At 36.8% G+C, this 12295-nt stretch overlaps 1 protein-coding gene across 10 annotated transcripts in view; it reads right to left on the bottom strand.

Moving 5' to 3' along the window:
• TRPC4 (transient receptor potential cation channel subfamily C member 4) overlaps nt 1–12295 on the bottom strand; it is a 238833-nt gene that overhangs the window by 56196 nt on the left and 170342 nt on the right. For 7 of the 10 annotated variants that reach the window (XM_003270295.2, XM_012501951.2, XM_003270296.3 and 4 more), the window contains one exon: nt 3651–3987. The exons of 1 other annotated variant lie outside the window; for it this stretch is intronic. In XM_003270295.2, coding sequence (XP_003270343.1) covers nt 3651–3987 — 337 coding nt within the window. The remainder of the gene's footprint in view (nt 1–3650; nt 3988–12295) is intronic. 2 more of the 10 variants (XM_030818500.1, XM_030818501.1) reach the window with 2 other exon arrangements.

Here is a 12295-nt window from a genome sequence, read left to right as displayed (position 1 = left end):
ATTGTACTGAAACACAAGATAACTGGTTCTATGAGGCTGAATACAGTTCTTATTGCTGAAACACTGCAAGATATATAAAATAACGGAAATTCCCAAGCAAAACCATACTTCTTAAGAAGAAAAAGAAATTGGTTTGAAAGGTTACGCTTTAAAGTTAGAGAACTTTCCTACCTAGATAAACATGGACATTTATGATATAAATATATAAAACAAATAAGTCAAAAGTGTTTTGCTAGGATAAACAAATGAGAGGTATAAAGTGATCTTTTCTCATACATCAAGATATTATGAATGTGAGGAAGATCTTTTGAAAATGGAAGAAAAGTGAATTTAGTACAAATAAAAAAGTATTACTTCATGCAACAAGTAGCTCACAGAGATGACATGGTTTGAACATCTGAGTCAGTTCAAGAAGACTTGAGAAAAAACCATAAACAGAGTTCCAATCTACCACTGAGACAATTAACATGATGAGGGGACACACTTATAAGCCACATCATTTCCGTAAGTCATTCAATCTTGATGTTATAAATCTAGAACCTTGCAAACAATGAACTATGAAATGTCTGCTAAGGGACTCATGGCCACTTACTTTATCAGACAGCAGGACAGGACAAGAGAATAGAAGATTCATTAATATAGTCATCAAATCAGACTGTGCTTTTTTATATATATCACACTTCTGGTTAAAGATTAAAGCATTCCTACTCTGATGTCTTTAGCCTGGCTCTCCCCCCTCAACACTATACCTCCCCCGAAAGGATCAGTTTTCTCTGCCTTAATAATGGTAGCTCAGCAGACAGGATGATAGGATTCAGGGGGACTTTAGATGTCATTCACTCTAAATCTTTCATTTTGTAGATGAAGACACTGAAAATCCTGAGAGCTTGTGACCACCCATAATTTAATAGTCTCCTAGTGGTAGAACCTGGGCATGGATTTAAGTCCAGTGCCTTTTGCAGAACAGCCCAACAACATATCACACACCCCTTATAATCATGGATCTAGGAAGGCACTGAGAACTCAGTCTCGGATATGAGGCACTCACAATTCACCAGACTTGGTGAACAATATAACGGTTTGACACATCTCTTTGATATATAAACATTTTTCCTCATGCCCCATTATTTAAGCAAGATGATCATTTGCATGCATTTTTTAATTCTAGGAAATCTCTTTTCATCCTAAAATTCTCAGAAAAATTAACTCCCTACATTCAGGAAATCTTGAGACAATGTTACCTATAGTAGATATTTTTCTAAGCTGGAATTATAATACTCACAATTAAATCTATACCTCATGTAATCATTTAGCTGTGGTTGGGTGTAGTTTATTCCAGCCAACTTCCATGAAATATTCTGTTAGAAACTTGGTGTGTAACAGGCAGCCAATGACTGTTTTCACTGGACAAGTAATTAGAAGTTTGGACCTCCTTTTTTTAAAATATTATTTACCATTTTATGACATTATATCACAAATCTATATGTTTATTACCCATTTATCCCAGTAAAATTTAAGCTTCATTAGCAGAAGGGCTCTTTGTTGCCTTACTTTTGTATCACTACCACCCTTCACTGTGCATTCTGTCTGGAAAGTATTTGACACATTTTCACTGATGGCATCAAGGAAAGATTAGGACTACTCTATCTGCTTACATTTTATTGTATCTATAGTATTTTTCAAAATGAAATGTTCTGCATTTTATTTGGGAAACTAGAATTTGTAGACATTCAATATAAGTTAGCCATTATGGAAAATGTAATGTCCTAAACTCTTCTGTAAGAATTGTTCTGAAGACATTTTCTAAGAACAAAACTCCTTTAAAAACATTCTTAATGAGATATATTTAATTTAAATGAAACAGGCAGGGTTATTTTATCTTTAATATCAACTGCAATGTCAAAATTATTTTATTCCAAAGGGACACTTCGGACACTTATAGATTATGTGAGCCTTTTTAATTTTTCTTCTTTTCTTTTCTTTTTTGAGACAGAGTCTCACTTTGTCACCCAGGCTGGAGTGCAGTGGTGCAATCTCGGTTCACCGTAACCTCTGCCTCCCAGGTTCAAACTATTCTCCTGCCTCAACATCCCAGGTAGCTGGGATTACAGGCTGTGGCCACCATGCCCAGCTAATTTTCACATTTTTAGTAGAGACGGGTGATACTTGAACTCCTGATCTCAAGCGATCCGCCCGCTTTGGCTTCCCAAAGTGCTGGGATTACAGGCATGAGCCACTGTGTCCTGCCCGGCTTGACCCTTTTTTCTAATTTAAACAAGATCACACTTTATGCACTTTAGATTAACGAGAACCTACTCTATTTTAAAGTTCACCTGAGGATTTTGTTTAGTTATATATGTAAAACATCAAATCTTGTCCCTATTAACTTTTCTCATTGACGAGACTTAAAGTATGGTTTTTATAATTTTTAAAACTGAAAAACATATCTATCTCAAATAGGCTGTCTTTCTTTTTTCTGCCTTCATATCATTTTAGTCTCTTCAGCAGTTTTGAGAGTTAACCCAAACTGATACTCTGAGATTTTGAATCATGAAATTTGTCACATATTTTCTAATAGCCAAATGATGAGATGGATATGATAGGAGAGAGGTTTAAAATGATGAGCTAAATTGAGAAAATGTGATTTCTCTGCAAACCATATAGAGAAAAGGATAATTAAAATGCAAATTTTAACCATGGCTATAATAACAAGGAGAAAGGAAAACAAGGTTTTCACTAGCTACTTTTTTTTCTTTCTTTTTTTTTTTTGAGACGGAGTCTCCCTGTCGCCCAGGCTGGAGTGCAGTGGTGCGATCTCGGCTCACTGCAAGCTCCGCCTCCCGAGTTCACACCATTCTCCTGCCTCAGCCTCCCGAGTAGCTGGGACTACAGGCGCCCGCCACCACGCCCGGCTAATTTTTTGTATGTTTAGTAGAGACGGGGTTTCACCGTGTTAGCCAGGATGGCTACGATCTGCTGACCCTTGTGATCCACCCGCCTCGGCCTCCCAAAGTGCTGGGATTACAGGCATGAGCCACTGCCCCCCTGCTGGAAAACAAGATTTTCACTAGCTACTTTAAGGTTTTCTACTTTACAGTGATTTGCTTCAGACCCAATACAACTTTCTATGACAAGAACAAAAAGAGAGTGGCGGATATCCTGTTGTTTAATTTCCTGTTATTTTAAATTAATATAGATTTCAAAGATAAATTTGAATGGATTGATTTTTTTCAAAAGGTTTCAGTTACTTTATGTACAGAATCACTAATTCTTCAGAGTAATCTGCATGTACTTTTAGAAGACTTATCTATTAGGAATATTAGAATGATTATTTACATATAGTCAATGAGACATGTTGAAAAGTTTTAATAAACAAACAAATAAAAAACTCAGAGGGTCAGTCATGGAATATGAAGTCATTAAAATCTGTAATTCTAAAACTTAAGGTTACATTTCTTAAGGTGATTTTGTAAGCGGGTCCACCGCGGCTTGTAAAATAGTTGTTTGGCTTTGGGGGTTAGGTTCTTGGAGCTACAGTAGTCAGAACCTGTTCTAAGCATTTCTAGGTCCCAAACGTTAATATTTTCTGAGCAACAAAATTCCATGGCAGTAACATGTTTTTATTATATTTTCTATAGTAACACATTTACCCAGGACCCACGGTAATATCATCCACTCGACGATGGTTGGTGGTGGACCTTGCCTGTTCAAGTCTGACCTGTCGATGTGCTGAGAGGCAAGCAGCAGCAGGAACAAAAAAGTCAAATAGGAGGCTGTGTGGCAGATAAACTTGATAAATGGCTTCCTGATGAACAGTCCAAGTGGGCTTTTGGGAGCTATCAGGTAGCACACAGAGAAGACAGGAAAAAGAAGTCCTATTATGAAACATGTCACCATCTTCACTGCCCAGTGTCTTCTCCTCCAGCCTGGAAACTCATCGTACCAGCGAGATGCCAGCAGCTGTTGACAATTGGGCTGGGCAACAAACTAAACAGAAGGGAAGGGAAAAGGAAAAATAAGTCACAGTTACATAGAGTGGCCTCAATTCGTCAGTAAGAACACAATTGTGATATTTAAAGACAGAAATTCTGTTTCACGTTATTTTATATTTAAACAATCAAAAGGCTTTAAGTCATTCTGTGAATAAAGCCAATGTATTGAATATTTATTCTCCCCAAGGCACTGTATGACATGCTTAGTGAGACACAACTGAAGTCAAAATACTATGGCTGCACTTGAGGAAGCAAAAATAGAACTGGGGAATACGAATATGCAAAAGACACGCTGATAAGTGAACAAAGCAGTTTACAAAGATACACACCTATAAACACATATATAAGAATATATAAATGTGGCTCTTTTTTGATATAGTTGTTATCTCTTGGTTACAACATTCCACTTAATTTTTATTTTTATATTTGTGTATACTTTGAACAACTTTCTATAATAGATATTTATTACTTTCATCATCAGGAAAAGCAAACAAACTTTTCTTTATGAGATACAAGCTAAATATACTTTTAATTGGGTTGAGGCAATATGAAAAACAGATGAAAGAAGATAATATTCACCAGAATGTTAATCATCATAGCTTAATTCGGTATAAACAATGCAAACACCTTACCTAAGTATACCTAACTGCCTTATAAGAAACATTTCACAGACATGGCATCATTCTGTTCTGACAACATTTTTGAGATGTAGCATGGACACTTCTTACTGTATGTTAAGGAGGTTACATATCTATCAAATTATGAGATGTTTGAATATCTGGTCCAGGAGTTTTTTCTCAATATTTCTTTTTTTCTCCGTATTTCTCAGATTTTTTTTCTCAACCTTTCTCATTGGGATTGTCAGTTAAGCAGTATATGAATTAAGAGGAAATTGTATCTTTCAGATGGAACAGTTCAGAATGCTTCCACCTGGACATACTTGTATAAGTAGAAAAAGAAAATGAAGGTAATCCATGGCAAGATACCATGGGAGAACAAGAGCATAACCTGGTGAGAAAGTGTACAGTGGGATTAAACGATGCCCTGTGGACAGTTCTGATTGAAGGAGAAGTGTAAGTTCCTTGTAAGAGACTTGGAAAAGTTTTGTTGGAATCACAAAATGGGCTTACTCTATAAGCAAACTTAGTGCTTGTCCCTTTTACAGGACTCTCCACCCAAATCCTCATTTCCCATCTTTCTTCTTTAGTTCTAAGCCATATGGCTGTCCTTTAAGCAAGACTTTTTCCTTTCTCTTTTCTGATGGTAAGCAAGCAAGCAGTCTCTGGATATGCAGAAAGGATGTTTTGTTTGGGGATGAAGAAAGATGAGGTGACATTTAAAGAATAATCCAATAGTTGAGGTGTTCAACCATTTGGATTAGATGAACAATGGTTTTTCATGCAACTGCTTCTCTTCATCTTGTCTTGCATATCTACTCATCAATGTATATAGCGGGCAAATAAATATGCAAACAATTGAATTAAGTTTATAATAATGGGTTCAGTAAATACAGATAAAATAGTGTGGTTTTAAGGCTGGTGTAGGGAGGACTATCCTCATTATCTTGTATGGCACTTAAGGAAATTTCAAGCTCCATGAACAGTCAAGCTAAATTTTATTCCTGACAAAGCCAGGTATTTGAAAGTCAAAATAGAGTTTTTGCTTATATAACTGTAGAGTATTGATAAACAGTGGTTTAGATCATTAACAAGCACTGTTCTCTTTAAGAGTTTTATTTTTTCCCCGTATAATCCTTCCCATCAGCATTTGATAAAGAAATCAGTCTACTATCTTCTTTTTTTTATTCCCCATGGAATAAAATATTTTTAATAGCATTAAATTTTAGGACAGCTGAAAAGTCTTGATAAAAGAGAGTTAAGAAAATCTATGGGAAATGCAGGATATAACAAGCAGTTGCCATCATCTTATCAGTAGTCACACATTGACAAAACACTATAAGGGACTAAGTACTAAGTACTAAGTAACTCATTCTGTGCATGCAGAACGAGTAAAAGAAAGTTATGTACTTTGTTCACTACAGTCTAAGTGAGGTCTTGGATTCAAACTCTGTCCTTCCTGGTCAAAATCTCACTACAGCATGGGGCACCTGAGGACAATCAAACAAAGAACTTTCTTAGGAGAATTTAAGATTTGTTTGAATTAATATTTCTGCTGCCGAATACACACATATATACTCTGTAAAATTACCTAAAAAAAGCAAGGAGTTTAATCCTCATAGAACACCTGCCATTGCAAGGTGCTAGGTTAGCCATGATTTTTTATTTATGTTTTTTTCTTAAAAGTACTTTTCCTTTCTTTAGTTATTGAAAGTATATACCTGTGCTTAGTAAATGAACAGTATACGTAATTTTACGTTAAACACAGACATGGAGGTTTTTGCAGAAGTAAAAACTATGGAGAGGACTAAGAAGAGCAGGAGTGAGTGTGTGTAATACACGAAGTTCCGCAAATGTGGATGTTATTTGGCTATGTATTTGATCCAATCATAGGATTGAAATAACCCAAAAAGTATTCTGAGAATCATTGTAAATCCACGTATTCTCATGGTAATTTCATGTCTCCTTTCGACCAAACATGCTCTTTACTTGTCTACACCAGCATTCCCTAAATTGTATCCCAGTAAGTAATAGATTTTACATGCAAAAATGGGTTTGGTGGTTAAATCAATTATCAAAATAAGGATTGAAATAATTAAAATTTTATATTATGGGATTTTCCAGTCTTTACTTGCTAACATAGATTAAATCATTTCAGTTATCTCTTGCCTCTCTTTCCCTCCCTCCCTGACTCCCTCCCTCTCTTCCTTCTTCCCTTCTTTCTTTCCTTCCTTCCTCCCACCCTCCCTCCCTTCCTCTCCCTGTGTCTTTTTCTCTCTGTCTGCCTCCCTCTCTGTTTACCTATATTACGTGGAGTAATGGTCAGCTTTACTCCAACTCCCTCTGAAGGACACCCTCAGTGAGGGGCCACCTGATTCTTTGACAGTGGCCACCAGTCCATTCCAGCAACGCCCTCTCCAGGTGGACCATCACATTGCCTGCAGTGTGCTGGGAGCCTACAGCCCCCGCCTCCTACTCCATCTTTCTACTGCACCATGAGTCATAGGAGGAACTACCATCTTCTGCACCATTCCAGGACTGGGAGAAGCGAGGTTTGTTTTTAGACACAATTCATTACAGCCATTCTTTCTCTAGAGTTGTTGGCCAATTCTAGCACAACTCCTGCCATCCCATTAAAATTCATATTAAAACACTAAAACTTTCGAATTCACATTTGTGCTATGCACTTATAAAAGACGCTGTGAAAACAATTTTAAAGACTTCCCATCTCTTTCAATAACCTTTAAAAAGTTTGAAAAGTCTGATCTCATTATTATTTATAGAATCACTGAGTCATGGGATTCCAAATATTGAAGACACTATGAAAACTATTGAATCTAATCTCATTTTTACAAATAGAATAAGAGAGATCCAGTATCAATGATTTAAAATTAACTACTCAAAATATGAAAACTCCAAGCCATAATGGCAAGAAAGAAAAGGATTACAAAAAGGAGGCTAAATCTGGAAAGTATATAAAAACAAAACAAAACCAAATAAACAAGAAACTTCACTACATTGTATTAGTCAGTTTTTAGACCGCTGATAAAGACATACCCGAAACTGGGTAATTTACAGAAGAGGTTTAATGGACTCACAGTCCCATGTGGCTGGGGAGGTCTCACAATTGTGGTGGTAGGTAAGAGGCGCATCTCACATGACGGCAGACAAAAGAAGAGAGCTTGTGCAGGGAAACTCCCCTTTTTAAAACCATCAGCTCTCATGAGGCTTATTCACCATCATGAGAACAGCACGGGAAAAACCTGCCCCCACGATTCAATTATCTCCCACCGGGTCTCTCCCGCAACATGTGGGAATTATTCGAGCTACAATTCAAGATGAGATTTGGGTGGGGACACAGCCAAACCATATCAACTATCTAGAAAAGGGAGCTAAAACATTAATGGTAAATGGACAAAGTAAGCAGAAAATAATTTAAAATATATAAAACAAATAAATCAAATAAAAATAACTATGAATCAGATCTACTGTCTTCATCTTTTCAGTTTTTGAACATATTTTTCTAGTTTGAAAAACTGTACCCAAAGTTCAGACTGTAGTCATTCTCTATAGGAAGAAAATCCAAATTCTAGGAACAACCATCCTGGCTAATTTATCTATCTTGACTGCGTCAGAGAGTCACAAGGAAGTCTCAATTGACTGCTGGGTGATTATAAAGAGAGGTGAAACTTTGGATTGGCTGTATCACAGTGATTTACATAAGGGCAATCTGATTCCTTTGCTCTAAAAGGACCACAAATTCATATACATACCAGTGTGCTCTGGGTATTACTGCGCATTCTTTAGCAATTCAAAAATAATCTGTATGGGGGAGGAGTTATTTCCTCTGTCCAGAATGCTTTTCAAAAACTCATTTTATAATGTTGATAGCAGGGTCTAAGGATTATTTACAGGCAGAAGAACTTCAGGGAATTAATTTTTTCCATAGCTGAAAAATCCTTTTTTTTTTTTTTTTTTTTAAATCTTTTACTTCATCTCCTACATCCCTCATGGCCACTAATGGCTTTTAAATGTCTCTGTCTCTCTCTGCTTCCTGGTGATACCTCTGATCCTGCTCTTCATTAAACAATTCTTCTGGCCCCTCTGAGCATAGTCATACCACATGATTAATCAGACCCACCTACTTCATTAATCAAAACATTATTTTCACCTGCCTTTCCAGGGCAGGTGAAACACTAATTAAGCCAATAGCATTCAGCATCATATGTGAGTCAGACAGTGGCTAGATAAGTGAGGGGGGCGCCATGATCTGTAAGAACCACACAAATCTGTCTTCCGGGAACTCAAAATACATTGGGACTAATTATGTAACTGGATAACTTCATACAGAGCATTATATAACTTGTTAAAAAGAGGTATAGGGTATATAAGAGTATGTCCAACATGAAATAAACTGAAAATTTAAGAAAGGAAGTGGAATTTGTTAGTTAAGCCTGAAATAACAGATAGATTTCGACAGTGACAGCTTCATAAGTGAATATGTTTTATGTTAGATTAAAAGAATTTCATGTTAAAAACACAGGGATAGAGATAAGTGTGCTCAGATGAGAAATCTCTTGTGCTAGAAGGTTGTAACCAATTGTAGTTATACCAGAGATGAAATGTAAAGGAAAACTGTGGCCATATTTTGGAATATGTATGAAAATGTTTGTTGAGGACATGCTTCAGTCTAAATTGTTGCAACTCAAATTGTGGGCTGAGTCCAGTAACATTGAAATCAGCAGGAAGGCTGTTAGAGATGGAGAATATCAGGCCCCACTTCAAATCTGCTGAATAAAAATCTGCATAGCATGATTCCTATGAATGTTAAAACTTGATAAACACTGGTTTAAAGGATTTGATGTCTAACGAAATTACCTATAGCTCCATTGTATCTGATAAATATTCAAAGAGTAGTTTTAATTCAGTGTAAATATATATTCCAATGTCTATAAAGTAAGAAATATATAGCTGACCTTGAAACTCTGGGAATGTCTGTGTGGGTATATGTGTATGTGTGTGAGCGTGCATGAGTTCTTGAGTGATAGGGACAAGCCATACAGTGGTGGTTCTCAAAATTGAGCAAGCAGCAGGATCACCTAGAGGCTGTTAAAACACATGAGCCCCACCCCAGTGTCTGATTTAGTAGGTACAAGGTGAGGCCCTAAACTCTGCATTTTTGCCCAGTTCTGAAGGTTACTCCAAGGACTAACCTTTTTTTTCTTTTTTTTTTTGAGTGGGAGTCTCGGTCTGTCGCCCAGGCTGGAGCGCAGCAGCGCAATCTCGGCTCATTGCAAGCTCTGCCTCCCGAGTTCACGCCATTCTCCTGTCTCAGCCTCCCGAGATACGTGGGACTACAGGTGCCCACCACCACACCCAGCTAATTTTTTGCATTTTTTAGTAGAGACAGGGTTTCACTGTGTGAGCCAGGATGGTCTCGATCTCCTGACCTCATGATCCATCTGCCTCAGCCTCCCAAAGTGCTGGGAGGACTAACTTTTAATAACCACTGCCTTACAGAAATACCTTTGAATAATGTGGGACAGTCTTCTAGTTCTTCTAATGTTTTCTATTTTCCTATTTTTTGCTTTCCTCATTTAAAGGCAACCTTCTTATTAAGGTTATCAACAAGCAAATTTAGCTTAGTCAAGATTCCTTTAAAGGGAATTGCATAGAAGTCACGCATCAAGCAGATAGTTTTTTTTTTTTTTTTTTTGAGACGGAGTCTTGCTCTGTCGCCCAGGCTGGAGTGCAGTGGCGCGATCTCGGCTCACTGTCAAGCAGATATTCTATGGTGTAGTTTTAGTATAATATCTAATGACAGGAATAAACACAAAAATCTCAACAATAATCTCCACCAAATCACTGAACTCTTGTGCAAGTGGAAAAGCCGAACACAGCGTAGTCGCAGGCAAAGGATGATAGCTGACTAATTCACCATTAAGCACGATGCCAATAGGGACTTAAACCAGTGGTAAACAGACTTGGATTCAGTGGGCGTGAGAAACATGAGTAGGTGATAAAGATCCTGGATAAAAAAGGAAGAAAATACCTATACCTAGTTTCTCACAGATATTTACCCTATGCACCACCATATGCCTTCATCATGACTCCAAAGTGATACGGCAAATCTACTGTACTTTGTATTATATATTTGGATATTGTAGGGATTAAGAGCACATAAGCCTTAGAGAAATCCCATTGGGATTTGAATCTTGGATCTGCTGCTTCCTGATTGCATGAGTATTAATAAATTATTAAATTCTTATTGTGTCTTTTTCCCAGTTTGTAAAATGGCGATAGTAGAAATACTTATCTCATAGGGTTATTGAAAAATTAAATGAATTAATATATGAAAAGTATGAGTTCCTAGATCATAGCATATGTTCAATAAATATTAGGTATCACCGTTATTGCATATAAACACATGTTTACACACACAAGGATATATGTATATACACATATGTGCATATACATATACCATCACTTACAGACATACATACACAAGTATGTAATATTTGTTCATTTTCAGCATAATAATAATAATTAAAAGATTTATGCAAGGAAATTACATTCAGAAGATAATAATAACTGAAGCATAAGGGAATACCAATAACATAACTAGTTGCCCAATTAAGTTTTTTCAGCCTTGTTAAAAGGCAAAAAATCAATAAAGATTTAATCAAATCTGGGAATGCATTGGCTAAAATGCTTGAGAATAATGAAGAAGACTAATTGATAAACTACAGATTCTATTCTCTGCAGACTCTCTTGCCCAACAAGTGTCCTGGCTCTATCGAGTTCAAAAATTTCCTACCCAGTCATAAAATCACCTAAGTTATTTCTTAAATATACATGTTAAATTCAGATTTGCAGATCAGGATTCAAGGAAGAGCTGAATGCATATTACAGGGGCACCACATTTGATGTCACATAACCAGAAGGGAAGACAATAACTAAATTTCATATGATGATAGTGCTGGTGAGGCAGAGGCTGATTAAACTTCTGAAACCATTCCTGAGTCTACATTCAAAATTGGTTTGGCAACTGATCTGAGACAATGAGTGAGCAGTAATGGAAAGTTGAAAATGAGAAAGGCAAAGGAAATAAAGCATGTGTGTGTGGGTGACGAACCCAACATTGAACTTAGCAAACAAAACAGCAAGCAAACAAAACCCAATTTAGGTGGTAGGAAGGTTGAGTCAATAAATAATGTTTGTTCTTTGAAAATCACAAAGGGTAGCAGTTGATACAAAGTCTACCTCTATTCACCAATACCCTTCTCAGAGCATGTATACATTGTTCCACACTATTATGGAAAATAGATGAAAAAATGCTAGTTATTTCTAGGTAGCTACCTAGATGCTTTCTTAAAACTTGAATAGAGGTGTGGAGGCAGAAAATTATACAGTATTGAATAAACCACCATTTGACTTTTGAATCATGTAGGTGAGTAATAGATGGAAATGGTGGATGGAAAGCAGTGAGGAAGGCTCAGATCCTGGCCTTCCATGAATGGGCTGGTTCTCCAGTCTCTAATGAGCCACTGACGTTTTCCACACAGAGGAGTGGCATGTTCAGAATGGGTGTTTCACTGTTAATCAAAGTCTCCTGGAGGGACTCCTACTGAAGAATGAACACTGCTCTACTATCTTCCAGTAGGGCAAGAATTCAGAAAGGAAAAA

Source organism: Nomascus leucogenys, chromosome 9 (genome assembly GCF_006542625.1).
Source record: "Nomascus leucogenys isolate Asia chromosome 9, Asia_NLE_v1, whole genome shotgun sequence".
NCBI lineage: Eukaryota > Metazoa > Chordata > Mammalia > Primates > Hylobatidae > Nomascus > Nomascus leucogenys.
Note: the sequence above shows the minus strand (reverse complement) of the source record. Positions and strands in the feature narration are given on the sequence as shown.